Here is a 27,609-nt window from a genome sequence, read left to right on the forward strand (position 1 = left end):
TCCTAGCAAATCCAGAGTTTCTCCTATAAAGCCTGTTACAATTCCACGTCTTGAATTGTGTGGAGCATTACTTCTGTGTAGGCTTGTGTCAAAGGTAATAACAGCTCTGCAGTTAAGTATCGATGGTGTTTATTTGTGGTGTGATTCTACTATTGTTCTAGCATGGATAAACACGCCTGCTCAAAACAAGCTCAAAACTTTTGTGAGCAATCGAATTGCTGAAATTCAAAACTTGAGTCACCAATTCAAATGGGGTCATGTTGCCTCAAAGGAAAATCCAGCGGATATAATATCCCAAGGAGCAGACACTAGTGAACTTTTGGCTAATTCCTTGTGGTGGTCAGGTCCTGAGTTCCTCAATCAGCAACTTCCATTTCCAGAATGCATTTCTTATTCGTCGGACGAGGAGTATGAGAAAGAACTGAAACAATCATCAATCCCAGTTCTGACTTTGACAATGAATGAACATTTTATAGACTCTTTTTTTAAAACTTTCCAATAATTTTCCTAAGCTAATCAGAATTCTCAGTTTTATTTTCAGGTTTATCTTAAATTGTAAATCCCAGGATAAGATTCAGAGATATTTAACTATAGATGAGATGAAAAAGGTTGAGGAGTTTCTTATACGGCATGCCCAATTAACTGCCTTTAATTCGGAAATTACAGCTCTTCGACGAGATAAACCTATTCCTGCACAAAGTAAGTTAAAAGGTCTTGACCCTTTTCTAGATGAGAATTCTCTTTTAAGAGTTGGAGGAAGATTAAAAAACTCAAATTTATTACTTGATTGTAAACACCAGTTAATTTTGCCTCCTACTCATAGAGTTACTGTATTTTGAATATTTTCATAAGAAGTACCTACATATTGGAGCGCAGGGTTTACTTCATCAGGTGCGTTTGAAATATTGGCCCATTCACGGCAAGGGCTTGGCTCGTAAGATAGTTCATGCTTGTGTGATTTGTTTTAAAAACAAACTAATTGCAGCAAGTCAGGTCATGGGTAATCTTCCCACTGAGCGTATAACTCCGACTTCACCCTTTCTTAATTGTGGCGTTGACTTTTGCGGACCATTTCATGTACAATTCAAGGGTCAACGTAAGGGCATTTTTCCTAAAATCTATGTTGCTGTATTTATATGTTTGTTCACAAAGGCAATCCATTTGGAGGTAGTCACAGACTTGACGTCTGAAGCCTTTATAGCAACTCTTAAGCGATTTTGTGCGAGAAGAGGGAAAATCTCTTCCATCATTACAGATAATGCCACAAATTTTAAAGGGGCTCATACAGAGTTAAAGCGTTTACAGAAATTGATTAGAAAACCAGATGAGACGTTATCCAGCTATTTCACCTCAGAATCTATAATCTGGAAATTAATTCCCCCTAGATCACCGAATTTTGGTGGACTGTGGGAAGCGGGAGTTAAATCCTTTAAATACCATCTTAGAAGAACTATGGGAAGTACTAAGATTACGATGGAAGAATTTCTTACAATCATTACTCAGATTGAAGGAATTTTAAATTCACGCCCGTTAACCCCTATGTCTAATGATATTAATGAATTTGAAGTTTTTAACGCCAGGACATTTTTTAGTCGGTCGTCCAACCACGTCTATACCAGAGCCTGAACTTATTGAAATCACTGATAATAGGTTATCAAGGTGGCAGCGAACAACAAAATTTGTTCAATTAATATGGAAGCGTTGGCAAACAGATTACCTCAATCACTTGCAACAGCGCAATAAATGGCAGTTTCAGAAATCCAATGTAGAAACAGGTGTAATGGTTTTACTTAAGGATGAGAATTTGCCGCCTTGCCATTGGGCCTTAGGTAGAATTTTAGAGACAATCCCTGGTACAGATGGTAAGGTAAGTGTAGCTAAAGTTAAAACTGCTTCAGGAATCTGCACTAAATCTATATCAAAGATCTGTTTATTGCCAATGTAATATTCAAATTTCTACTGACTTTATATATATTTGTGGAATCAGTTTATACATTACAAGAATTTAATAATGATTATATGTTTAAAGGATTTGTATGGCTTATTTTGAAATGCATGTGTATTGTAACACTTTTTATGTCAACTTAGTATATATTGTTTGCATAATTACTATTTTCAATATTTAAGGTTCTTAAACTCCATAATTCAGTTTTAGATCTGTAGTAATCTGACAATTATTTATGTGATTATCAGATTGAAATATTGTGATTTGTCACTAATTAATTAATTGAAATTTTTGTATCAAATTTCAATGCCGGGCGGAATGTTCCGTCTCGGTTAGAATATTTATGTCTATTTGTGCTGGCTTAATATTTGCAGCGCCACGTAATGTTAGTGGCGAGAGCCCAGTACTAATCAGTAAGCGACAGGGATGCACTCGGTCCACACCGAGTCTCCGCTCCTCTGCCCGAACAAAGCTGCAGTCAATTGTTCCTTACTCACTCTTTGCCCGTTTAAGCGGCATTGAAAGAAAATAAATGCTGTTAAGTTTCTCAACTTGACTTTCATGAACTAATATACAGTCCACAACTACCAATTGCTATCAACAGATATTTTACCAAATGATACTGCTGGGGAAGTTGAAATTCACGTAAGAAGTAAGTTTCAGCCTTCTAAAAGCAGTTATAGTCATACTAAAAAGTTTAAAAACAGAAGACTGAAATCTTGAAGTGGATAAAAAAGGAACTGTTAGTTATGTGTCAGAAAGAAAATGAAGAAAGAGATAGAAGAGAAATTTAAAAAGACAAAACACAAGGTAAAACTAGTGCACAGATTTTCGATCTTCTTTTTGGTTTAGACATTTACTCTCTTCTCGTTGAACAAACAAATATATACGCTCAGCAGGGGAAAAAAAAAAGTCCACAATTTATTGCATCTGAAGCCTATATGAGAAGTTTTATTGGAATATTATTTGCTTACAGGATATCATTCTTTACCCCAAGAAAAAAAATGTATTGGTCTTTTGCTAAGGACATGTCTGTTCCTGTTGTACGAGAATTGATATCACGTTTGCAGTACAGGAATATGAAGCAGAATTTGCATTTGACAATAGTCAAATTGGCAATACTGATAAATTATATGAGACCGTATCTAAACTTACTAAATATCACCACATTTTACTACCAGAAATTACCCTTTTAGATTTCAGACGCCAGAATGCATTATTCCTTTTGCAAACTCCTATTGAGAGTGAAGAATTAACTAGAAATAGATCAGCAACAGAAAGACCTAGTAAATTCAGCATTCAAAAACCACTGCATGGAGATGGTAGACATTTTATCGTAAAGTCCGTTGATAACAAAAGACTTTGTTGTAAAGAGTACCATAGCCAGACTGTTTATAGATGCAAAGTATGTAATGTAGCTTTACATCATGATTGTAATCAAGCAAATGAAATAATCTGTATTTGTAAAAGAAATACAATGTATATTTTAATATTAAATTAATTACAAGTAATGTGATTTGTAGATTTATAAAACGTTATACAGCTAAAAAATAATCCTGCGCTCCACTCAAAAGAAACATCACACGAGTACAATCCTACTCACTAAACATCGGTAATCTTATTCCGCTGACGTTGCGCAAACGCAACACTCGCTTTTTCCACAGGTAAGAAATTTTTTTTTTTTATTTTCAATGTATATTTATGTTATAAATGCTTAATTTAATATTTGTTATTATTTTCATGAGAAAAGAATCATTCCTTGTAGTTTTGGCAGTTAATGAGTTAAGGACCTTTTGCCAGCTTTGGCTGAAATTAAGGACCATTCAAACCCTGTTATCTGACTGGGAATACTATAAGAAAAATGAAGAAATCTAAGTAGGTTTCTTTTTCCTTCACATTTTTTATCTGTATCAATATTAATTTAATTTTTTTTTTTTTTTTTAAAAAGAATCGGTTGAAATTTGAGCAGCAGGAGCTTTTTATTTAAAACTTCCCAGCAGCATCAGTGATTCTTTCTATTCTTTTAGCATTTTATTCTCATATATAAATTACCTTTTTAATTAATTTAGGAGTATTTTAATTAATTAGAGAATTTAATATTTGATAGCATGATTTTCAATAATACTAATCAAAAATCTTGATGACTTTCATTACACCACCACCTTTTTCTGTTCATAAACACAAATAACTGTCTTTTTTGAAGAGACATAAAAAAATTGACTGATTACATAGAAAACTGTTGATAAAAATGATGAGATAAGATTCCTATAAATTTAAAAGTGAAAAAAGAATTTTTTCCCAAACTTATTTTAAATACTTGCCAGAGTATTTAAAATAAATCAGATAATGCATATAAACAGAATTTCCCGATAGTCGCAGTCATTATGCTCTACGGAGATTTTTAGCAAAGAACTAAGGCAATTAAGAAGTAAAAAAAATTAACACTAAGGTGGTTGTGACATTTAAAGGGCTGTCAGAATTTTTAAAAGCCTTACAATGCTATTTATTATCATCAGATAGCTTCACAATTTCTTCTCAGTGTAATAGACGCATTAAAGTATACTTTTAACAAAAATTGGAAAATGGGTAATTTCATCAATTTTTTGGCTATTAAGTCCCTTAATTTATTAAATATTATTACGAATGATTTTAACCCCTTCTATTTTAATTTCAGTATTTCCCTTTCCTACTCTAAAAATATTAACAGCTTACAATAAATCTCTCTAAACTGTCTCATTTCAAAATTAACTGTCACTGTACGATTCTTACGATGCAAAAAATTCTAAAATTATTAACCAATCAAAAGTGAACCAAATACATTACATTTGCTCTCTAATGTTTAGTGCAGCTAAATTGCTATTGCTGCTTCCCTTCTTACAAAATTTTAAAAATGTGCAAAATCTTCAAGAACAGGCATTTTTATAGCACCACTTTACCTGTGTTGGCTTAAAAATGTTGCCTTAATATCTTGAACTTGGAATTACTACCATATGCATCTCCATGTCAACAAGTTCCAAATTATTTGATATATATGTAACATACACTTATTCAACATAATATTTAGTTTTTAAAAATATTAATTCTTTATTTCAGCCTGAGTTAAATTTGGTTATTTTATGAATAAATTCAAGAGTTCTATGTCTTTCGAGGAGTAAATAATAAGGTAAAATAAAAATGGTAAAGGAACTAGTTGCTTTTAAACTTGAAGAATTAAATAAATTTGTCACAATGAAATGGTGACTAATATTAAGTATGTACTTTTTCCTACTACATCAGTTCAGTAGAGATTATTTACATTTTATACAAATTATGAGACCACTTATTTTGAAAAATATTAGATGCAGTGATAACTGAATGGAACTGGTTTATTTCAAGGTAGATCTTTCTGGTACTTGCTGGTCTATATTACTGATGCTGACTATGGGTAGACACTAAAAGGTAAATACATTTTAATGCACCGACTGAAAATTAGCATTTATGTTACTTAGAACTGCCAGTTTTTTGACAATTTTAAGTCAAATACCATATTAATTAATTTAGCCAAGTCACATTTTTATGTAACAAATTACTGCACAAATAGGAATATAGTAGTAGTTTAGTTCAATATGAAGCTTAAACACAAACTAACGTAAACGTAACTAACACCAGTTACTAGTATGCAGTCACCACCACACCAGATATTATGATAATTTGCACCAAATATTAAGTTGATGCACAAGGCAAGTACCTCATTTTACTCATCTTTGTTTCAGCTATGTTAATAAGAAAAACTTCTTTCTAAATCCCTACCTAATGCTTTATTTTACAGAATTAATGAAAATATATTTTTATATAATTATAGATATGTGCTAATAAGCAATTACAACCTAAAATATATAATACTAAATAAAATATTATACCACTTTGAATATGATCAAGTTTTACCATTTTCTTTTTATAAAAAATTCACATGCATGTCATAAAAGATAAAAAATATAATATTTCAGACAGGAATTTTGCTAATAAATATATAAAAATAACATAACCCATAAATGGATATTTGAAGAAAATTTTATTTTTCCTTGCCTGAACATGTTTTTATAACTTAATAAAGCAAACAGACATTCAGCTGCTCTGAGATTTCTAGGACTTGCATTTATGAACATAAAATATAAAAGATATGTAATGTCAATGTAAATACTGCTAATGTGCCTGCACAGAGAGAAATATCACATAGGTTATCAGTTATAATTAATAATAAAACAACAGAAATCTGAAAACAAATAACATTAGTGTACAGTCAGAACTGTTTCCTACAAACAAATCTTTCAGACAGGAAAATTGTTTCATACATTTGTTTACACATCTCAAAAATGAGAAGGTATAAACAAAATTTCCCAAATTTGATAGAAACAGTTCTTGACACATTAGCAATACTTATAAATCAATTCAACATATCAGATATGGATTATCTTTTATTTCTACACGAAAAATTATAATACAATTTTTTAAAAAGTAATATGTATATTGAAGTGGCTAACCTTTTAGTAAACCTATACAACTAGGGAAAAAGACATAATAACTACAAACACTATCAAGGCATTTCTGATGGAATAACTTGGAAGTGATGGGAGAACAATAAAAGAACTTGCATATTTATCTTTGTACTGTTGCTGAGCTTCTTGCACATAGCTTAAAAAATCAATACAAATATCATGAAAAAGGAGACACATTCACATTTTTCAATTTTAAATAACTTGTACAAATCCATAATTAGAAAGAACATACAGTCTCCATTAATAGATAAAAGATGTTGAATTTTTTAGCATTAATGTACCTAATTGTGAAACATCAACAGTCTATGACAATGTATTGCACAGACTACATATCTGACAAAACATGACTAAACCAACATACTTTGATCACATTTTAAATGCAACAAGTAATAAGTTTTCCTAACAGTGTGAAATTACACAACATGAGGTCTATGTCTTGAAACAGCAATTACATGTGTATGTCATTAAATATTTTTTGTCAATTAACATGAACAATAAATAACAATATATAAAATAATTCTGTCGGTACAAATTGTAGTAAAAACACCCAAAATAGAGGTAAATTGTTTTATCCTACTAAATTTATAAAAAAAGTTAGTATTCAAAAACATTCGATCTGATTTTGAGAATACATTTATTATGCATTTTATGGAATAAGCGACTACTCTCATAGAATACAAAGCACAGAAAAAAAAAAAAAAAAAACTTAAAAATTAATGTTTACAAATATCTACTTGTGAATGATTACATTTTATCTAAGACATGATTATTTTTTATTGATATTAAAAAAAAAGCTACTTTATTACAGCTACATACTTATGCAATTATTATCATTACAAAGATTAATTTGCTTATGGGCACACTGATTCATTTAAAAAAGAATACATGCTCAAAATTTCTTTCAGTAATTTGAATATCCAAAATGATTTCACATTAAGTATTTTAACTGAAAGCATCCTTTTCACACAAAATAAAGACAAATATCACAATACACTTAAAAACATACATCATTTCTCTTGTGCATAATTGAGCATGTTTGTGCTAAATTTTAAAAATAAAGTATTTAAGGTACTGAAATACCACTAGGTTTAATCAAGCACATTTTATTGCTTGTTTGACTTTTCACAAAAAATGAAATTCAAAAAGGTATAAAAAATAACTTAAGATGACTAAATTATAGGTAACCACTTCAATATACTCCAAATGCACTTTTCACTTAACCCTTTTTCTTTTTTTCTTTAAATGAGACAAAATTCCAAATTTTGTTTTCCTTGCTAGAATATCCAGAACAAAATGTGAAATCTCATTTAACTAATATTTATATTTTCTATTGTAGATGAGGCCTAGATTGAGTCTGCTGTGATTGACTGGGCTGTGCTTGGGCTTGATCTTTGAAATATTTTTCCAACTGAAATAAAAGATACAGCATTTAAATGTAAAATAACTTAGATTGCATAAAAATATTCAATGTTAAAACTGAAAAAAACTAAACCAGGCACAGCAGATAACTGATAAGTGCACTGAAAAAGGGTAAAAGCATAATCTCTAAGTGATCAAAAACACATATGTATTTCGGGATCCCAGAAAATAGTAATTTAAATGAAATGCTATCTATTTCAGGAACACTAATATTTAACTAAATATGGTAACAGAATTAAAAAATAAATTTTTAACATTAAGTTTTGTAAGAGAGCATAGTAATTTTGCAGAAAAATAAGGGAAATGCAACCACAAACAAGAGGACTTACAATTCGACGAACATGATTTACTGCATCTCCATCCCCTTTTCCTATGGGTTTGCAATTTTCTGGTCGATACGGAGGTGAAATAGTAACTTGATTCATAACAATGATGTTCTTTCCTTGCCACGTAACTTCAGCAATTCTACACATTTGTCCAAAAAAAAATAATAATAATTAGTAAATAACATTCAAGAAATTAACAAGCAAGATAAATAGAAATGAAGTTGAATTAATAATAATCACATCCTTTTCCATAAAAAAGTTCAATAAATTAATAAAACATGTTATTAATCATAAAAGCATCAAATGAAATTCCTTTAGCATCGGCAAAAAAAGTAAAAGAAAAAAAACATCTTTTTGATCGAGAAGACAAGTCTTGTCTTCAAATAATTGCACATCTTGATAATAAAGACAAACAAAATTGCTATATCAAGGCAGACAGTTACAAGACATATTGACAAACTCTCTTAGGATAAAAATGTATCCCAGTAACTGGCAGACCTTTTCCTTTCTTGCACATTCTTTTCTCTAGCTTTATATGAATCAACAGACATATCTGATGTTGCAAAGTTAAACATTTTTATAAGAGAAATTTATGATAAATTTAATGACTTGTCTCCAGCTTGCCAGTCTGGAGACATTTCAAGGTAAAAAGAGATCAGACACAAGTGAAAAAGTAAAATTATACTTAGAAAGTCTAAAATTAGAATGTAGCAAACTCATCAGTTTATGTACTGATCAATGATAGTCAATGGCACTGTAACTTCACTTGAAAATTGTTTGAATCATTCTATAGTAAAATACCGTTGCATTATACACCATGAAGTACTGTGTGCCAAAACATTTCTAGAGGGCAGGTTCTGAACAGATTTCAGAAATTGAAAAATGCCGTTTCTAATTTTTTTACACACACACACACACACACACACACACACACAAAAAAAAAAAAAAAAAAAAAAAAAAAAGGACTACCTGATAAAAAGAATCGTATAACTTGACAAAGAGGATATTTTATTTGTCAGTTTTAGTTGTTATTACCAGCCATCCCAATGATCTAAATTTAAAACTACAAACATTTCATAGTTTAGTAGATAGCATCAGTTCAGTTGAAATTAAAACAGTTCATCTCTCAGAAAATGGGGATTTAAGTCAATTTCCATGCTTAAAAGAGCAGAGAGAGTGATTGTGCTGACAATAACAGCAATTTGATCAAATATATTGAAAAAAATCAAGATATCACAAGGGACATTTGAAAGCCATTTTTATGATTTTGCTGCATTTTGGCCTTTATAAACTCAATTTCACTTAATGAACAAAACATAACGTAGTCTAGTAACATACAAATGAAACTGATTTAAAAACATTCTTAAGAAGGAAATTTAATGAGCTTTTTCCAGGTCAAAACACTTCTTTTAATTTCTGGCATTCATTATCATGCAAATACTTTTTTTTTTCATATTTTGATTTTACAATTCAAATTATGCCTAAAAACGAAATTTTACAAAACCTGGTGTGAAATTTAATCAGTAATTCAGAAATTTACCCATGGTACACTTTTTTTAATATTTTGCTATGAATAATTCACTTGGTGAACTTCAATTTATGGAAACATATTTCAATTGTCTTTTCATTTTGTGACAAGCAAATATGTAGCATTTTTTCTTTCTTGCATATATTTTTTACTTCATATTATATTTTTAATTACAATTGTTATTTTTAAACTTTCTTTTCAGAATTTCATTTTCATTATTTATGTTAATTACAGTTCTTCAAATTGAAATTTTTAAAATTTATATTTATTCATTCCCATTGTGTACTTTAAACATGTTTATACAAATACATGTTTTGATTTTAATTTTATTTATTTGAATAGCATTTTTTCCCAAATAATTCTTTGCCACCTAGTATTCATCACAATGCTTAAAAGCTGCATTCTGCACTAAAAGAAAAAATACTCTAAACCACAACATATCTTTCATTGGTCCATTCAGAAAAGATATACAAATGTTATCACTCTGCTTTACACAATTTTATCAACCTACACTTATTTTGGAAAAATATAAATATTTTCAAATAACTTCCAATTTTTCAATTTGTAATTCACTAAAAGCCTACAGTTAAATAAATAAGCAAATATTTTATTTTCTTAATGCATTAATTTTCTTGGGGCATTCTGCAGATATATTCACGATCATCCTCCCTTTCCTATTTGACATATATTCTGTATTCACTTTTGAAACCACATTTTTCTGTGACATTCTTATAAGAAAAGGCATTTCCTTTCGTTTCATCTATTATAAGTAAAAGTAAAATAGTGAAGTGGTTTTGTCTATGATACTGAACATGTTTAGAATCTAGGTATTTTGAAGGCATGAGATGAAAGAACAGATTAATTTAAGACTGAAAATACTTTTAGCTGATATCAATACACCTTTTCAAATTCATGAACCTTCAATAAATTCAGCTGACACATATTTGAATTCTCCATTTATAATATGATATACAATTGAAATTTATCCAATCAATCAGTGAAAAAAAAAAAAAAAAAAAGAGTTATCCTTCACAATGTTGTGTTCTATCTTTTTCGCTGGTATGCCCATTTGGTGAAATATTTGCCACATTGAAATGAGGGAAAACTATAGCAAAATATGATTTAAACCTTTAGGTATTTCTGAACCTGAACATGTAATTTTTTTTAATGGCTTTCTGCTTTCTTCGAGTTTCTTTCTTTCAGAAACATTCATTTTCAACACTGAATGTTCAGTTTATTTCTATAAACGTATTTTCATAGATTTTATATTTCTATACGCGGGATTTTTTCAAACCTCACCAAAAATTTCTCGGGTCCCGAGTAAAGACAACTAATCCGACGAAAGTTCTGCTTCTGAAGGATCACATCATCCCAATATGAGCGATAATCGATTACTGTTTGACATTCAAGTCTTTGTAGTAAATGAGAATGGTAACCTAGGTACACGTATTTCCTGGAATTGCACGGGTTCTGAGAATTGTCCTTTTCGACGTCAAGTCCCACTTAGCCGAAACATAATGTGATTGGGACCAAACAGTCAAGCAGTTAAATACTGCTGGTAAATTTGTCCCGTAAACCAACACAGGCAAACAAGCTGGTTGCATATTTTTATGATTTTTCCCATGTGTAACATCAATATGAGCCACTCTTCCTTATAGCAGACCTTCCTTCCCTTAGGCATATAAGTTAAGATATTATTTCTAAACTAAGAAAACCAGAAACTCACCAAAATGATTCTAATGATCAGAGTTCAGATGTTGACAAATCACAATTTAACTTTTGAAAATGCATTTATTCCAAATCCTATGTTTACATAAAAATAAGTTTTGCTTTGAAACAAAGGGTCTTTGACTGTCATTAGGGGCCTTTTCAAACATAAACAACAGTTTTGTTTAAAATTAGTATGCAGTAAATGGCATGAAATATCTTAGGACATAAAACATCTTTAAAATCATTTTTATTTGTTTCCTCAGCTTCACATTGAAAAGAAGACAAAAATCTGACATTCTAGTAAATTTTACCACTGTTAAGCATTTCTATAGAAGACAGGATGTTGTAATTACATTTTTGATGTAGTATTTCCCATACTTAGAAAGTGAATGCATTTATGATGCATAATTTGGACATTGGAAAAATTAATTTTGTTGCATATAAAACGAAGTTAAGTAAAATAGCAAATGATAAAATGGCAAAAATCCTTAAGCTTCTGATTAATATTTTTTAAAGATTCAAAAATTAGTTTTTCATGTATTATTGTGTATTATTAATAAAAATGAAAATAAAGAAATATGGTACTCATGCATTATCCCATTGATCAATGGTGGAAAACTGGATAAGCACATAGTCATCCATAATAAAGAGTGGCATTATTATCACTTATAACAAATATGCCACATTTTAAAATGTGCCAATACATTAAAAACTAATTTATTGCAGGTATGCATAGAAATGCATCTACTTTAAGATGACAAAACTTTTATAAGTTGACGGCATATAAGACGCACCCTTATTTAGAAGGCCACACACAAGGAAAAAAAGTTTCAATAGTCCACACGATAGCGGACTGCTGCTCTGTTTCCATGCACTTTGGCATAGTTTAACATTCCTAGTTTATACTGAATTCTATAGCTTAATCCCTTGTTTTCTGTAGTCATATTTTCCAGGGTATTTTTTTTTAAACAAATAGTTTTAAGCACCGATACCAACACGTTTATAAAGAGTAGCACCGATACTGACATGTGTGTCGGCTGAGTCAAAGAAAGTCTATGTAAAGAAGGAAAGGCTCCATAGACATAATGTGACCGTCGAACCTGTTCGAACTTCGACATCAGCTTCGAGCTTTGGCCCTTTTTGGCAACAGATATTTCACGCATGTGCAAAATAATTATGGCAGATGTAGAAAAAGTTATGTGTGTCTAGACCTTTATCCGGGCTAAAAATAGCCTTCAGTATTGAAAGTTAACCTGTGACCTTCACGTATAAGACGCAGGTAACTTTTTTGAGACCAAATTTAGGAAAAAAAGTGCATCTTATATGCCATTAAATACAGTAATTCAAATGTTTTTTGAAAAATGTATAAAAATTAATTTTAAAAAAATCTTTAAAAATTTAAAAATTGTATTTGCATTGAACCTAAATTATGAAAGAAAGAATCAAGTAGGTTTAATTAAAAAAAAATTAAGAAATATATACCAAATTCAATTAACACTGAGGAGCTAAAATTTTGAGACCCAATTTTTTTTTTTTAAGAACTACACAGGCAATTTTTACAAAACTTGGTACTTTGGCATAACTTGAGGTGTAAGATCAAAATATGAAAACTCTACATCATTTCAGAAATGTCCTAGAATAATGTTATATAAAAAATATTCATGCTTTTGAGACATGAAAAATGAAAGCTGAATTTCATCAATACACTGAACAGAATGAGAAATACAGAACTGTCTTATTTTCCTTTTTAACTCAGTTTTCATAAAAATTTTATTCAAGTATGTTAACAGTTTGTTGTTTAATGCAGTTCCTGGTGTTAATGCACTTTTTCCTTCAATCCTGATGTTTTTTGTGTATGCTTCCTCCCCGCCATCATTTTAATTTCCGACAAGAGAAAAGAATCAGATGGAGCCAGATCAGAAAAAAAGCAAATAAATTATGCCTCAAAATTAACAATAAACTACCGCTCTAAGTGATGGGGGCTTTCCTATGATGTTAAATCAATTTGCTTCTTTACAACTATACATAACAATTTTGCATTATATCTTAGGATATTCACAAGTAATAAGCTGAAACTACAGAATGCCCTTTCTGGGAAAATTTTATAATGCTTAAGTCCATAAAAGTAAAAAAAAAAAAATAATGCACACATAATTTATTATGTTATTTTTTAAATTGTGGTGTGGGAAAATTTTATACAGTTATCCTCTCTTTCAGCTTTTATTCAAAAATTAAATATTTTGGGATGGTCCTTGCTCATAATTTTCCCATTTCCATTTTCTTGATTAAAATCAGATCAAGTAATTTTCCCTGTATTTAGCTCTTCACCCAATATTCCAATAATTAGCTGCTGATTACAACACTTTTTTTTATCAATGCATGCCGTAATGGTCATTCTGAAAACGTATCTTGATCTATTGGGAACATTTAATTAATGCTGCATTACTCTCATTATATGCATCTCATAAAAACAAAACTTGTTTTGAAGACAAGACCACTCTAATTCTGCCTAAATGCATTCCACCTTCTAGCGTCACACTAGTGGAAATTGAACTTTGCAAATGGACTACATAGATGATTTTTACAGGGTTCAAGGAAGGCTACAATATTTATTTATGATGGCACACCTATATGATAAAACATTTCATACAAATAAATACATAATTTAGCATATTATTCATAATAACTAATGCCAAAAGACAACATATTGCCCGAGCTGTAGCATGAGCAAATCAAGCAAAGAAAACGTCACACCATCATTATTTAACTAGCCAAACAGCACTGTTACAATATTATGACAAGCACCTAATAGCACTTTAAAACACTGGTTCTGAAAGTGTGGACTGCAGTACCTGGAAGCACCATGTGGCTCAGGGAGCATATGTGGCTTACAGAGCCACATAGTGCTGTATTCAAAAAATGATACTTTGTTCATATTTTAGAAATGAACCACTGATACAACCAGGGTAAAAATGTTACAGGCATAATACAAACACTGTCACTAAAAGGCACTTATCAATCCCTATGTACATTTAATCACAATGTACATGAAAGTAATTATGCCCATTATGAACAAAAAATGTATAATTAAAAATAACAATACAAGTAACAATTTGGTCAGTGAAACTAGTATTGGCATTTTACAGACATACTGCATCATATGCAAAACTAGTTTTCACATTTTGAGCATTGGTAATGCAGGTATATGTGCATTAACGTACACGTGCAGTGCTGTAAACACAAACGTACACGAACATGCTTAGAAACAGAACATACATGAATATGCCTAAAAATGAAATATACTAAAAGTATCCCTTCACCCCAAAAAAGTTGTTATTAATCATGATCTGAATATAAAAAAATAATAAAACTTATGTAACATATAAACAATAAATTATCATAATTAACCGAGATTACATCAACAAATTCTATTAATTCCAAAGGAAAAAAACAAATAATTATATGTGGTAAACATTAAAACCACCCTCTTGTTTCAAGTTTCATAAAATTTTCCTAAACTTAAATATGCACATGCAAAAGGGTGTAACTCAATTAGCCAACAAATTGCAAGTATTGACAACAGACCACCCAACAGACAATATAAACCATACAACTTGCACACATTCAGTATTATCCAAAGATATAGAGAAATAAGAGTATGAATCGGCCTCCATCATCAAGTTTTCAATGAACTTTCCTTCAACAAAATCGTTTTACAGTAATTTTGCAATAATTAGCATTAAAATAATCCCATCTCCAAAAATTCCTATTGTGATTTATGGTTTAAAATACACGAATATCAAAATTAATAACAGGTTCCCCTCTCTCAAGAGAAATCACTTCATAAAATATCTCATTAATATTGCAGAAAATAAAGTTAACAACTAGAAAACAATTATTCACACTTCTCTTTTTATTATTAGAGGTCAAACAATAACATATACAGTACTTAGTTATCTATCAGATTGGGTATAGCTTATCAACTTTTGACCAAACTGAACTGGCACTAATGTAAAGTAAAATACTCGAGAATTTCCGACTAACTGGAAACTACAGTTATTAGTTTACATTATTGTGTATTTTGAGATACATTATTAAAGCTATACGCTACAGATAAAACTTTTATTTTGAATTTATATTCACACTCAATTTTCCTTTCCGTACACTGCATGAAATCAGTAGAATACACTTCTGTTAAATATCAATGAATTTCTGATGTTAAATGAAAAGTGAAATATGTTCATTTCCTTACGTTTTTGTTATAGCACAAAATATTGTTATGCCTTCGCTGCTGACTCCAGATGACAAAGCATTTACTAAACGCTGCCTTTCCTTCACATGTTGCTTAGCTCGCCCAGATAACTAAACAGAAGAAATAGATATTATGGTTATTAGTTATGCATTTCAATATTTTGGAATATCTAAAACTATTTATGATTTAACAGCGAGTACTGGTTAATAAATGGAGTGTAAATATTTTATAACAGAAAAACCTCACTGACTATTCAGTAGGACAACCATCTTAGTAGAAGTTGCCAAAATTTCAGAATGGGTCATGAGTCTGGCAAACATGTGCATAACAATTCTTCAGATTTAAGAAATTGTAATATTTTTTTATCTTAAATTAAATTTTAAAATATGCATTTGTGGGATATTCTTGCAATGCACGTAATGCCCAATAATACATGTCTGTACAAGTAAAATTTATGCATGAATACAGTATTTTACCAGAAAATTACTAAAGAAAACAACTGCTTTGAATCTATTCTTAAAGTTACCACATGAACAAAAGAAACAAAACCAGCTGGCAAACAAGTTTTATTGATCAATTTTTCAGATACATAACTAAAATACAAAATAAAAATGTAATAAATATTTTTTGGTATTCACAAACAAAAGTCATTAATCCGGACTCGTCGGGACTTCGGCGATTCCAGATTATCGATTTTTCCGGATTATAGATCATCACTTTAAATCTGGTAAGATGGCATGCAGAAATTATAAAATTAAAAATATGAAACCGTAATTTATGAAATAAAGAACAATTATGATCTAAAGGGTATCAAAATTTACAAAAAGAAAAAGCTTAATATTTATTTGTTTACTTTATTAAACATTTCGGTTGATCTTTACAATATGGTAACTGGTAGTTTGGCGACATTTTGGAGGCGATAAAGGTTACTACCTGGGACTTTGGTAATAATGTGAGCAGTACTCAGTTCCGATTACGCATTATTTTGCATGAGGGAAATGAGAGATCATGGGATATGTCGTGATATTAATGGACGAATTACGGTTCTTTAATCGAAATAGGGGGGAAATCGGGAAAAATCTGGAAATTTTGTATTTAGCTTTATTCTGTGTTGTGTGAAACAGTGTTGATTAATTTTTGGATCCCATGGCTCTAACTAAAGTGAATTCGAAATGGGTATTTAGGCATTGTGATAAAGAGAAGTTTGCTTTTTATTTAGCGGAGGAAGTATGGAGGAAAAATTCGCAGAAAAAATCTTTCAATAATTTTATTTAATGAATTAAAAAAGTGTATCCGCCACGTAATCAAGATTCTGAAGAAGATTAGGTAAGTTAGTATTTTTAATTATTTGAGGATATTATTTTTATGCATTGTTCTAAATGTAAGGAGGAAAGGAATTTGGTATTATTGGGAAAATTGTTATTAGCAATGATTTAGTTTAAAGTAATTAGGATTGTAAGGTAATTTTTATTAATTTAATGTATGTGCTCATTTATATTTTAAGTAGTGTTTTTGAATTTAATTATATTTTAATGAAATGATAGTTATCTTGTGAATTTTATGTTTGTAGGAATTTGGTATACGTTTAAGTTGAAGTAAACGTGCATGGAAATAATTTAAGTATCTGATACTAAGTATTTGTAATGCTTGTGGTATGAATTCGTTGGTGACGTGTATAATGTAATAGATGAGTTAGAGGTAAGTTTTTGGATATTTTATTTATTTTATATGTGGAAATGTTCATATTTGTAAAGGGTAAATACTTTTTCGCGATCAGGTAATTTCATATATGTTCTTTTTACCGGGTTTAAAGATTGAGAAAATTGTCATGTATTTTCGTGAAATTTTTCTAATTTATGAGAAAAAAGCAGTGTACATGGATATAGTGAAGAGTGCGCGCAATGCCATTTTTGTGCAATTCTGGGATTTTTTTTAAGTAAAAATAAGTCGGCGTGTACATGGTTTATGTGTATGTGTTATTTTGAAAAATGCGTAAGGAGTATAGTACTTTTCCCAATTTTGCAGTGAATATTTGTCATGATTAAGCAGTTTTGTTTGATAAAATTTCTAACATAAGTGTAATTCGGCTAGTAGATTGTTGGAAGAAGTGTTCAGTAGATAAAAAGAAAAGAAACATGTCTTTACTTCGTGAAGACAAAATGGCGGCGGGGAAAAAAAAAATAGAGGGTTGCTGTAGGAGAGTTGGTTGCCAAAAAATCGCCAAGTTACCATAATGTAAAGATCAACCAACATTTCTTTCAATGTAAGTTGCTTCGTTTCATGTGATAATACTTTCTCTTTAATTCTATTAAACAGACATAATTTCTTGTTTAGTTACAAAGTTCCGCTGTTCAAGTCCTATAATTGCTGTGTCGAGAATACCGACTACTTTGTCAATCGAAATTTTTTCGTTTTTAATAACCTCTGTGTCACTTTCTTCACTATTCGAAGCGAATTATAATGACGAGGAATTTGATTTAAATCATCTTAAAGGAATACATTGAGATGAAATACTGCATTTAGTAAGGAATTATAGGCCAAATAAAATAAAAGCATCTGCCCTGGAGAAAAGGATAGTGCTGACAGATCAACTTCCAATTTATTGCAGTTCCCACTTCGCAACAAGGCAAAAATACATAAAAACTCAAAATATCTGTATTAAAAATTATGAAGTAAATCTTAAACACTTATTTCCTCGAAAAAATTCCAGAAAGGATTAAGCATGATTTAATTCGCAATAATAAATGAAGGCATTATTTTTGTTGTTGCGAAGCTATGTTTTTCTAGATTGGCAACAAATCCACTACTCTGCTATTTCAAATGTAAACAAACAATGGCCTCCATCAAAAACATTATTAGGCTTAGCGGCACTTAAACAACTATAAATTAAGACACAATAACACGCCGAATAAATACTAATTCAGAAGTCAAACAACAAAAATCAGCGTTATATTCACAAAATTTTCACAGGACTAGTTTCGATGGTTTTACCGAACCATCATCTTCAGCTGCAAAACCGCAAATGAACAAGATAGGAAATAATGATTAGATAAGATAAGAAAGCCTGGACAAGAATAAGCAAGTGGCGCCATCTGTTGGCGAAACCAGAACTAAAACATAATTTCTCTAAAAGCCGAAGGCAAATTTGGATTGGAATTAGGATCGTTAACTAGAACAGAAAGATTTTTATGAATGTGAAATGCCTCTAGAAAATCCAGTTCTCCAATGGAAGATGTTTTTTGAATAATTTTGGCAGCAGAAAAATTGAAAGTGTGATTTTCGGACCAACAATGTTGAGCAACAGAAGACTTCTGTGTTTCCTTTTTTCTAACATATGCCTCATGTTCTTTGACGCGAAATTTTAAGGCTCTCTTAGTTTGGCCAATGTAAATTAAACCGCACTGGCAAGGAATCCTATAAATACCCCAGGAATTCATATCCGGAATGGGGTCCTTGAGTATAGAAGTTGGAATTTTATTGATGGGAGAATAAACAACCCGAAAGTTAAATTTCTGCAAAATATGTGCAACTTTATAGCTAATTGATGGAAAGAAGGGAATGACAACAGAATTTTTATAATCTCCTAAAATAAGAGTGTGGCTTTTAGTGTGTTGAGATGACAATTTTTTAACTGCTTGATTAATAATGTTGGGTGAAAAGCCCCTGTCAATAGCTATTGCTTTTAAATAATTTAGTTCTTCATCAAGGGCTAGTTTGGAGGAGCAAACTTGAAGAGCACGGAAAACATAGGAATAAAATGAAGCTAACTTTTGTTTAGTCGGATGACATGATTTAAAGTGTGGTGGAAGGCAAACCGATGAAGGTTTACGTTAAACTGTAGTACTGAAGTTGGATGTGTTACGTGTGACCAGAATATCGAGAAACGGAAGAGAATTGCAAGTCTCAAGTTCAAAAGTGAACTGAATAGCAGGATCAATAGAATTCATTCTTGAAAGAACTTTATTTAAATCATCTTTATTACCTTAAATAAAGTTCTTTCAAGAATGAATTCTATTGATCCTGCTATTCAGTTCACTTTTGAACTTGAGACTTGCAATTCTCTTCCGTTTCTCGATATTCTGGTCACACGTAACACATCCAACTTCAGTACTACAGTTTACCGTAAACCTTCATCGGTTTGCCTTCCACCACACTTTAAATCATGTCATCCGACTAAACAAAAGTTAGCTTCATTTTATTCCTATGTTTTCCGTGCTCTTCAAGTTTGCTCCTCCAAACTAGCCCTTGATGAAGAACTAAATTATTTAAAAGCAATAGCTATTGACAGGGGCTTTTCACCCAACATTATTAATCAAGCAGTTAAAAAATTGTCATCTCAACACACTAAAAGCCACACTCTTATTTTAGGAGATTATAAAAATTCTGTTGTCATTCCCTTCTTTCCATCAATTAGCTATAAAGTTGCACATATTTTGCAGAAATTTAACTTTCGGGTTGTTTATTCTCCCATCAATAAAATTCCAGCTTCTATACTCAAGGACCCCATTCCGGATATGAATTCCTGGGGTATTTATAGGATTCCTTTCCAGTGTGGTTTAATTTACATTGGTCAAACTAAGAGAGCCTTAAAATTTCGCGTCAAAGAACATGAGGCATATGTTAGAAAAAAGGAAACACAGAAGTCTTCTGTTGCTCAACATTGTTGGTCCGAAAATCACACTTTCAATTTTTCTGCTGCCAAAATTATTCAAAAAACATCTTCCATTGGAGAACTGGATTTTCTAGAGGCATTTCACATTCATAAAAATCTTTCTGTTCTAGTTAACGATCCTAATTCCAATCCAAATTTGCCTTCGGCTTTTAGAGAAATTATGTTTTAGTTCTGGTTTCGCCAACAGATGGCGCCACTTCCTTATTCTTGTCCAGGCTTTCTTATCTTATCTAATCATTATTTCCTATCTTGTTCATTTGCGGTTTTGCAGCTGAAGATGATGGTTCGGTAAAACCATCGAAACTAGTCCTGTGAAAATTTTGTGAATATAACGCTGATTTTTGTTGTTTGACTTCTGAACTATAAATTGTTGATAATTCTACAAATATTGAATACAGATTTATTAAAGGCGTAAAAACTTTAACTGGAAGATAAGAACAACATAATTGAATCATTTTTATAGCAAAAAATGTACAATTTACAAACGTATAAGAGTAAAGAAACTGAGATCACTGAGCCAGGTAACAGAGTGGATATATATAAATATATTTACATATGTTTGGTGCGGCTGATTGCAACCAAAATACAAGGTACACATCTACATGTTATAGTAGTCCTATATACAAAATTTCAATGTTCTGAGGCTACTGGTTTTTGAGTTATGCGAGATACGTACGTACGTACATACGTTCGTACAGACGGCATGAAAAATTCTCTTCAGAATTCCTTTTAAAGCAGTTTTATAATTTTTTTGGAGGAAAAGAGTCTTATTCTGTCCTTATGTACAGATATCATGCAAAAACATCGTTAAATTTCATTCGAAAGCGATCAAAATGGATATTTTCGTTGAAACATGCTGTCTAAAACTTTTCGCGATTACAATACTTCCTTTTTACTTCGTACAAAGAAGTAAAAAGAGAGATTAATAAATATATACCAAACTCAAATATCATTGAGGAGATAACATTTTGAGACCTAATTTTTTTAATAACTACTAGTGCTATTTTTACAAAGCTTGGTAGTTTGGCGTAATTTGAGTCATAGACTAGAAATACGGAAAAAACTGGTATTTTATTTCAGAAAAAGTGTGATTCTGTGTCAAAATACCTAAAACAATGCTATATATAAATCTAATATATATTTTAAGTCGTGCTTTAGAGACATGAAAAACGCAAGTTAAATTTCGTCAAATGGCCCAGTAGAACAAAAGACATAAAACTGTTTCCTGCCCCCCTTTTTTTTTGCACAGTGAACTTCAAGGCAAATTATATTTACAATGAAGTACATTCTCCACAACTAAGAATTTGCTCAAAATTTGTGCAGGATTATATACAGATGGTGTTTAAACATTTTTAAAATGATTTAGATAAAGAGGTTGATCTTTACATTATGGTAACTTGGCGATTTTTTGGCGAAAATTTGCTGACCAACTCTCCTACAGCAACCCTCTATTTTTTTTTCCGCCGCCATTTTGTCTTCACGAAGTAAAGACATGTTTCTTTTCTTTTTATCTACTGAACACTTCTTCCAACAATCTACTAGCCGAATTACACTTATGCTAGAAATTTTATCTAACAAAACCGCTTAATCATGAGAAATATTCACTGCAAAATTGGGAAAAAGTGCACAATATCATACTCCTTACGGGTTTTTCAAAATAACACATACACATAAACCATGTACACATCGACTTATTTTTACTTAAAAAAACATCCCAGAATTACACAAAAATGGCATTGCGCACACTCTTCACTATATCCATGTACACTGCTTTTTTCTCATAAATTAGAAAAATTTCACGAAAATACATGACAATTTTCTGAATCTTTAAACCCGGTAAAAAGAACATATATGAAATTACCTTATCGCGAAAAAGTATATACCCTTTCCAAATATGAACATTTCCACATATAAAATAAATAAAATATCCAAAAACTTTTACCTCTAAATCATCTATTATATTATAAACGTCACCAACGAATTCATACCGCAAGCATTACAAATACCTAGTGTCAAATATTTTAATTATTTCCATGCACATTTACTTCAACTAAATCGTATACCAAATTCCTACAAACATAAAATTCACAAAATAACTATCATTTAATTAAAATATCACTAAACCATGTACACGTCGACTTATTTTTACTTAAAAAAAAAATCCCAGAATTGCACAAAAACGGCATTGCGCACACTCTTCACCATATCCATGTGCACTCCTTTTTTCTCATAAATTAGAAAAATTTCACGAAAATACATGACAATTTTCTGAATCTTTAAACCCGGTAAAAAGAACATATATGAAATTACCTAATAACGAAAAAGTATATACCCTTTCCAAATATGAATATTTCTAACTAACTTACCTAATCTTCTTCAGAATCTTGATTATGTGTCCGATAAACTTTTCTTATTTCTGTTTCAAGATCTTTAAAATCATAATTATAGTTCACAGCAAGGTACCAGGTAAATAAATAACTTAATAAAACATCTTTACTTCTATCTCGCACAACCTTTAAGAAACACTTATTACTACCCCTTTCAATCCCATTATATACCCATTTCGAATTCACTTTAGTTAAGGCCATGGGATCCAAAAATTAACGAACGCTGTTTCACACAACACAGAATAAAGTCAAATACAAAATTTCCAGACTTTTTCCCGATTTCCCCCCTTTTCCGATTAAAGAACCGTAATTCGTCCATTAATATCACATGACATATACCATGATCTCTCATTTCCCTCACACAAAATAATGCGTAATCAGAACTGAGTACTGCTCACATTATTACCAAAGTCCCAGGTAGTAACCTTTATCGCCTCCAAAATGTCGCCAAACTACCAGTTACCATATTCTAAAGATCAGCCAATAAAGAATTTAAGGTATTAAAAATTTCAAGTCTAACTTAAGCAACACCATTAATTGGAAAGGGGAAAAGCATCAACCATCCCTTCTACATGAAAATCTTCAAACCAGTAACTAAAAAAGGTATATACCATTTCTATTGCTTCTTAAGTTCAATTGTTGGTTACAAGAGAAAATCTGAGGATGCAGAAATTCCACAATGTTGCAAAGCACATCTGGAGCAATAACAAATAAAATAATAAATTAAGATTTACAACTAAATAACATAATGTTTGCCAGTTTTTGCTATGGCATGTGGCTCAACACAAAAGAATTTGTACAACCCTGCAAGAAAACTCGGTTAATCTTTGGGTTATGGTAACTTGGCGATATTTTGGCGACCAAAACTGCTACAGCCACCTGTTAGTTTTTATTTGGATGCCATTTTGTTTTCATGAAGTGAAGGCATTTTTTTTTTTTTTTCCCCCCTCTCAACATTTTTTTCCAACAATCTGCTAGCCGAATTACGCTTATGCTAGAACTTTTATGGAACAGAAATGCTTAATCATGACGAAGATTAGGTGCGAAATTGGGAGTAAGTGCAGAATCGCAATCTGTTTGGCGCGTTTTTAAGAATTGCACATACATGGTAACCATGTATACGTCGACCTATTTTCACTTAAAAAAACATCCCAGAATTGCACAAAAATGGCATTGTGCACACTCGACTTTATCCATGTACACTGCACTGCTAAAGTTCTAGCTAGTAATTTTTATTGCCTTACCAAAATGTCGCCAAACTACCTGTTACCTACAATATTCCAAAGATTAGCCAAAAACTCTTCAGCAGAAGATAAATGGAAATACATTGTGACCCTTGAAGAAGCATGCATTTACCTAAGTGATTGCAACAAAAAAGTCTATTTATTATGAAAATTGAAGGGGGGAAAATTTACAAACCTGGTTCTGTCAATGCAAAGAAGGTTTCTTTAAGTGGTTTATGATTATTGCAAGATTCTCCTATAATAGGAAATTATAAAATAGGAGGAGTGGAAAAACAAGTCATATTTTCAAAAGTAGCACTGCTCCATGGAAAAAATGAAGACTCATATTGCATAAATACCTTTTCAATGCATTTCGGTGAAGTCTTCTGAAATTTCAGCTATAGACTATTTTACCTTTGGTCTCAAAAATTCTTTTTTTTTTTTTTTTTTTTAAGTGTAAACCCACCATGATTTATAGACTCTGGAAAGCAGAAGAGGAATGGAAAGCATAATACTAGGAAATTTTATGAAAAGCCATAGAAATCCTGATGCAAACTAATAATCGAAAAAAATGGCTATCAGATTGGACATTTAAAAAATTTTCTTTAAACATTAATTACATGGCCCCATAATTGTTCTAAAATTGTGTAAACAACACTATCTGTACATGTAAGATACTTCTCTGACTGGCTGTATGCAATATTACTATGATGTTTACAACTTACGACAACAGCATTAGGACATTTAAGCTACAAGGTGGATGCAGCCGAAACATCTAACATTTCAAATCCTACTTATACCCAGCAAAGTTGCTGGAAAAATGACGATAACAAACATATATTACATTTTATAACCAATAGAAAAAATAAGGACTTAAAGAGTTATTCATAATTGCAAAGGTTTTTATCATTCTTCTGATAATTGCTTCTTAAAAACGTGTACGTATGTAATGTACCATTAAAAAGTTCTGCAAGCTGAAAGATTGTCTTCAAAACGTTTTGCTGCAATTGAAATGCATCTCACCCTTTAATGTTCTAAATTCCCACAGCTAAAAACAATCAAAAGCTAGGTATCAGCTTTTTGTAAGCTACTACTCTCCACTAAAATATTTTGTGTTGTCCAAGATAAAAGAATTACCTAACACACCAATAACATAATGGGGTTAAAAAATCTAGCAATGCATGAGACTAGAAGTTTTTTTAGAAACAGACTTCTCCCTACTAACACTGGAGGGTTGCTAGCCAAAACATGTTTCACTGAAACTGATGTCCCGGCTAGCTTTGCAACAGAGATCAAAATAGTTCACTTAAAGCTGTGTCTCTCATAACTTATTTTCAAAGAACTGGTTTTTGCATAAGTCGACCAATCAGATATCCCCAAAATGAAAATTTATGAAAATGCTTCTTTTGGCACATTGAGGATAGGTAGAAGATATGCTACCAGTTTAAGACATATCACAGTTTTATCCATATACAATGACAAAAAAACAACTATATAACATCCAATTAAATGAAAACTCTGGCTACTACACATACATTTGAATATCCTGAATTGAGTTCTAATACTACTTTTTATGATTAATGCTAAAATCAAAGAAAAGTTATCCTTGATCATAGAAGTAACTGATGAAATGTTTTACCTATGCTTAATGAAATTTTTCCTCAATTTGCAAATGTACTACATACAATTCTTTTTCACAACACTTGGTGTTGTTTCCAAAACTCGATTTTGATTTGGGATTACTGACACCAAGATAAAGCATCTTGCTCAAATGTTTAGAATAATGTAGGTAAAGTAATATATTAACCAATAATGAGACTTTTATTGATAGTAACGTTCTTTACTACCAATAACAGAGCTTTAATAACAGTGCCTTTTTTATTTATTAATTAGTTCGTTTATTTTTCGAGGAGATAACTTGCTAATAAGTAACCCACTAAACAATGCAAAGCTCTCTTCTATTTTTTCTTAATCCTTCTCCAAAATTTAAGACAGGACAGTAAAAATATTGAGAAAGGGGACGCCTTTCTCAATATTTTTGCTGTCTGAAAAGTCATAAAAACAAAACATTCACATTTTTCATGATTACAGTATACTGCCAGAAAACTAGAAGCCATGCTAATTCCCATGAAATGAAATAATATATTACGCATAAAAGCAGACTGAAGATTTTTCATGCAGTTATAACTGCCGCAAAAAATAAAGCAATATATTTATGCATGCAGTAAAATATAATGCTACGGAGTCAAACACTTATATAATCATAAAGTATTACCTTTTCTATATTTAATGGCATAAGAGTCTGTGTTCCATTAGCAGGTGTTGTAACCTCTTTCTTGATAACAACATCTTCAACATAATCCAAATTTATCATCCGTATATCTTGAAGATTGGCTTTGCCGGATTTGCTTGGACATTCTAGATATATCGTTAAGTTTCATAGTTCATGCAACTCCAAAAATACAAAGTAAAATACGAAATGTACTACTGAATGCTTAGAAGTTACTTTTCCAACTGTTATTACTCGATCATGAAATTTGTTTAATCAATTACAGCAAAGCACGAGTACAATTCTGAAATGATGGTATAAATTAATGGCTAAACTGACTAATATCTGCATACATAATTGATGAATATTCAAATACGATATATAATAATTAACAATCATTTTACAGCCAATTAACTCATGAGTATGGTTTCACATAGCTTTAAAATAAAACTCGGTATCCAATCAAATATTTATCAACTTGACACTTTTCTACAATCAGTTTTTAAAGCTTTTTTTAGACTAGATATTAAAATTTAAACATAATAATAACTGCAGAGTAAAAAAAAAAAAAAAAAAAAAAAAAAAAAAAAAAACTCGGTTACCAAAAACCTGAATGCATGAAGAAACATTATACACGAAAATAACTCAATTGTTAAAGGATACTCAAAACCAGCACTTTTGTCTGATAATCAAAAGCAGTCACTTCTCCTTCAAACTCTTCACCGAAGCATGTTTTACAACTTACTATTGTTCCAACACTAAATAAATTGAATTCTTCTCCATCATCAGCCATAGTACATTTCATTTTGGCAAAGGACCGCAGTTTTGTCAACACTCGTTGATGAGTTTACCGAAATATTAAAACCAACCTTAAATTGATTTATTATCTTATTAAAAATAATAAAAAATATTGAACGAGTAAATATCAAATATTAAGAAACAGTACTGGTAATAAATTATTTTTGTATACAATTAAATTTTCTGCGATTCTACTCTCTTAAATTTCCGACTGATTATTAACACATGGCAACATATAATTTAATATTTATATATGACGTTAATATTCCTTTTTTTACTCTAAATTAACATGCTTTAAAAAAGAAAAGAAAAATTATGTTATGTGATTAGTGACTGATTTATTTTGAGTTATAGGTAGTGTTAGAACCCAGCCTCAGTTGTTATTTTTCTTTACATAGTTTATCACCGTAAGAGTGGCAACCATCTGATCTTTGTTGTAGTTTGTTGCAGTTTTATGGATTTTGAAAATAAATATGACGCTTTAGAATTTTATATGTAAAGTTATTTTATTTTAAGTTTATTAGGAGAAAGAAGAACGGGTAGTT

At 30.8% G+C, this 27,609-nt stretch overlaps 1 protein-coding gene across 1 annotated transcript; it reads right to left on the reverse strand.

Annotated features, from left to right (window-relative positions):
* Positions 1 to 5,977: 5,977 nt before the first annotated feature.
* Positions 5,978 to 27,088, reverse strand: LOC118201477 (protein LSM12 homolog A-like). The gene is made up of 5 exons (XM_035373595.2): positions 26,930 to 27,088; positions 26,273 to 26,415; positions 15,716 to 15,825; positions 8,229 to 8,364; positions 5,978 to 7,888 (listed from the first exon to the last, which is right to left on the reverse strand). The coding sequence occupies exons 1-5, from the start codon at positions 27,069 to 27,071 to the stop codon at positions 7,808 to 7,810; spliced, it is 612 nt and encodes a 203-aa protein (XP_035229486.1). The 5' UTR covers positions 27,072 to 27,088; the 3' UTR covers positions 5,978 to 7,807.
* Between the last annotated feature and the right edge of the window lie 521 nt (positions 27,089 to 27,609).

Source organism: Stegodyphus dumicola, chromosome 6 (genome assembly GCF_044657685.1).
Source record: "Stegodyphus dumicola isolate Sdum_Otavi_A_Nest chromosome 6, ASM4465768v1".
Taxonomy (NCBI): Eukaryota; Metazoa; Arthropoda; class Arachnida; order Araneae; family Eresidae; genus Stegodyphus; species Stegodyphus dumicola.

Bases quoted from the DNA above. Each gene is read 5' to 3' on its own strand.
- LOC118201477 (XM_035373595.2), bottom strand. From the start codon at position 27,071: ATGAAATGTACTATGGCTGATGATGGAGAAGAATTCAATTTATTTAGT. The intron at 15,826-26,272 runs GTAATACTTTAT...TCTTCTGTTTAG, and splicing joins TGCCATTAAATATAGAAAAG to TTATCTGGGCGAGCTAAGCA. The intron at 7,889-8,228 runs GTAAGTCCTCTT...CTTTTATTTCAG, and splicing joins TAAATCATGTTCGTCGAATT to TTGGAAAAATATTTCAAAGA.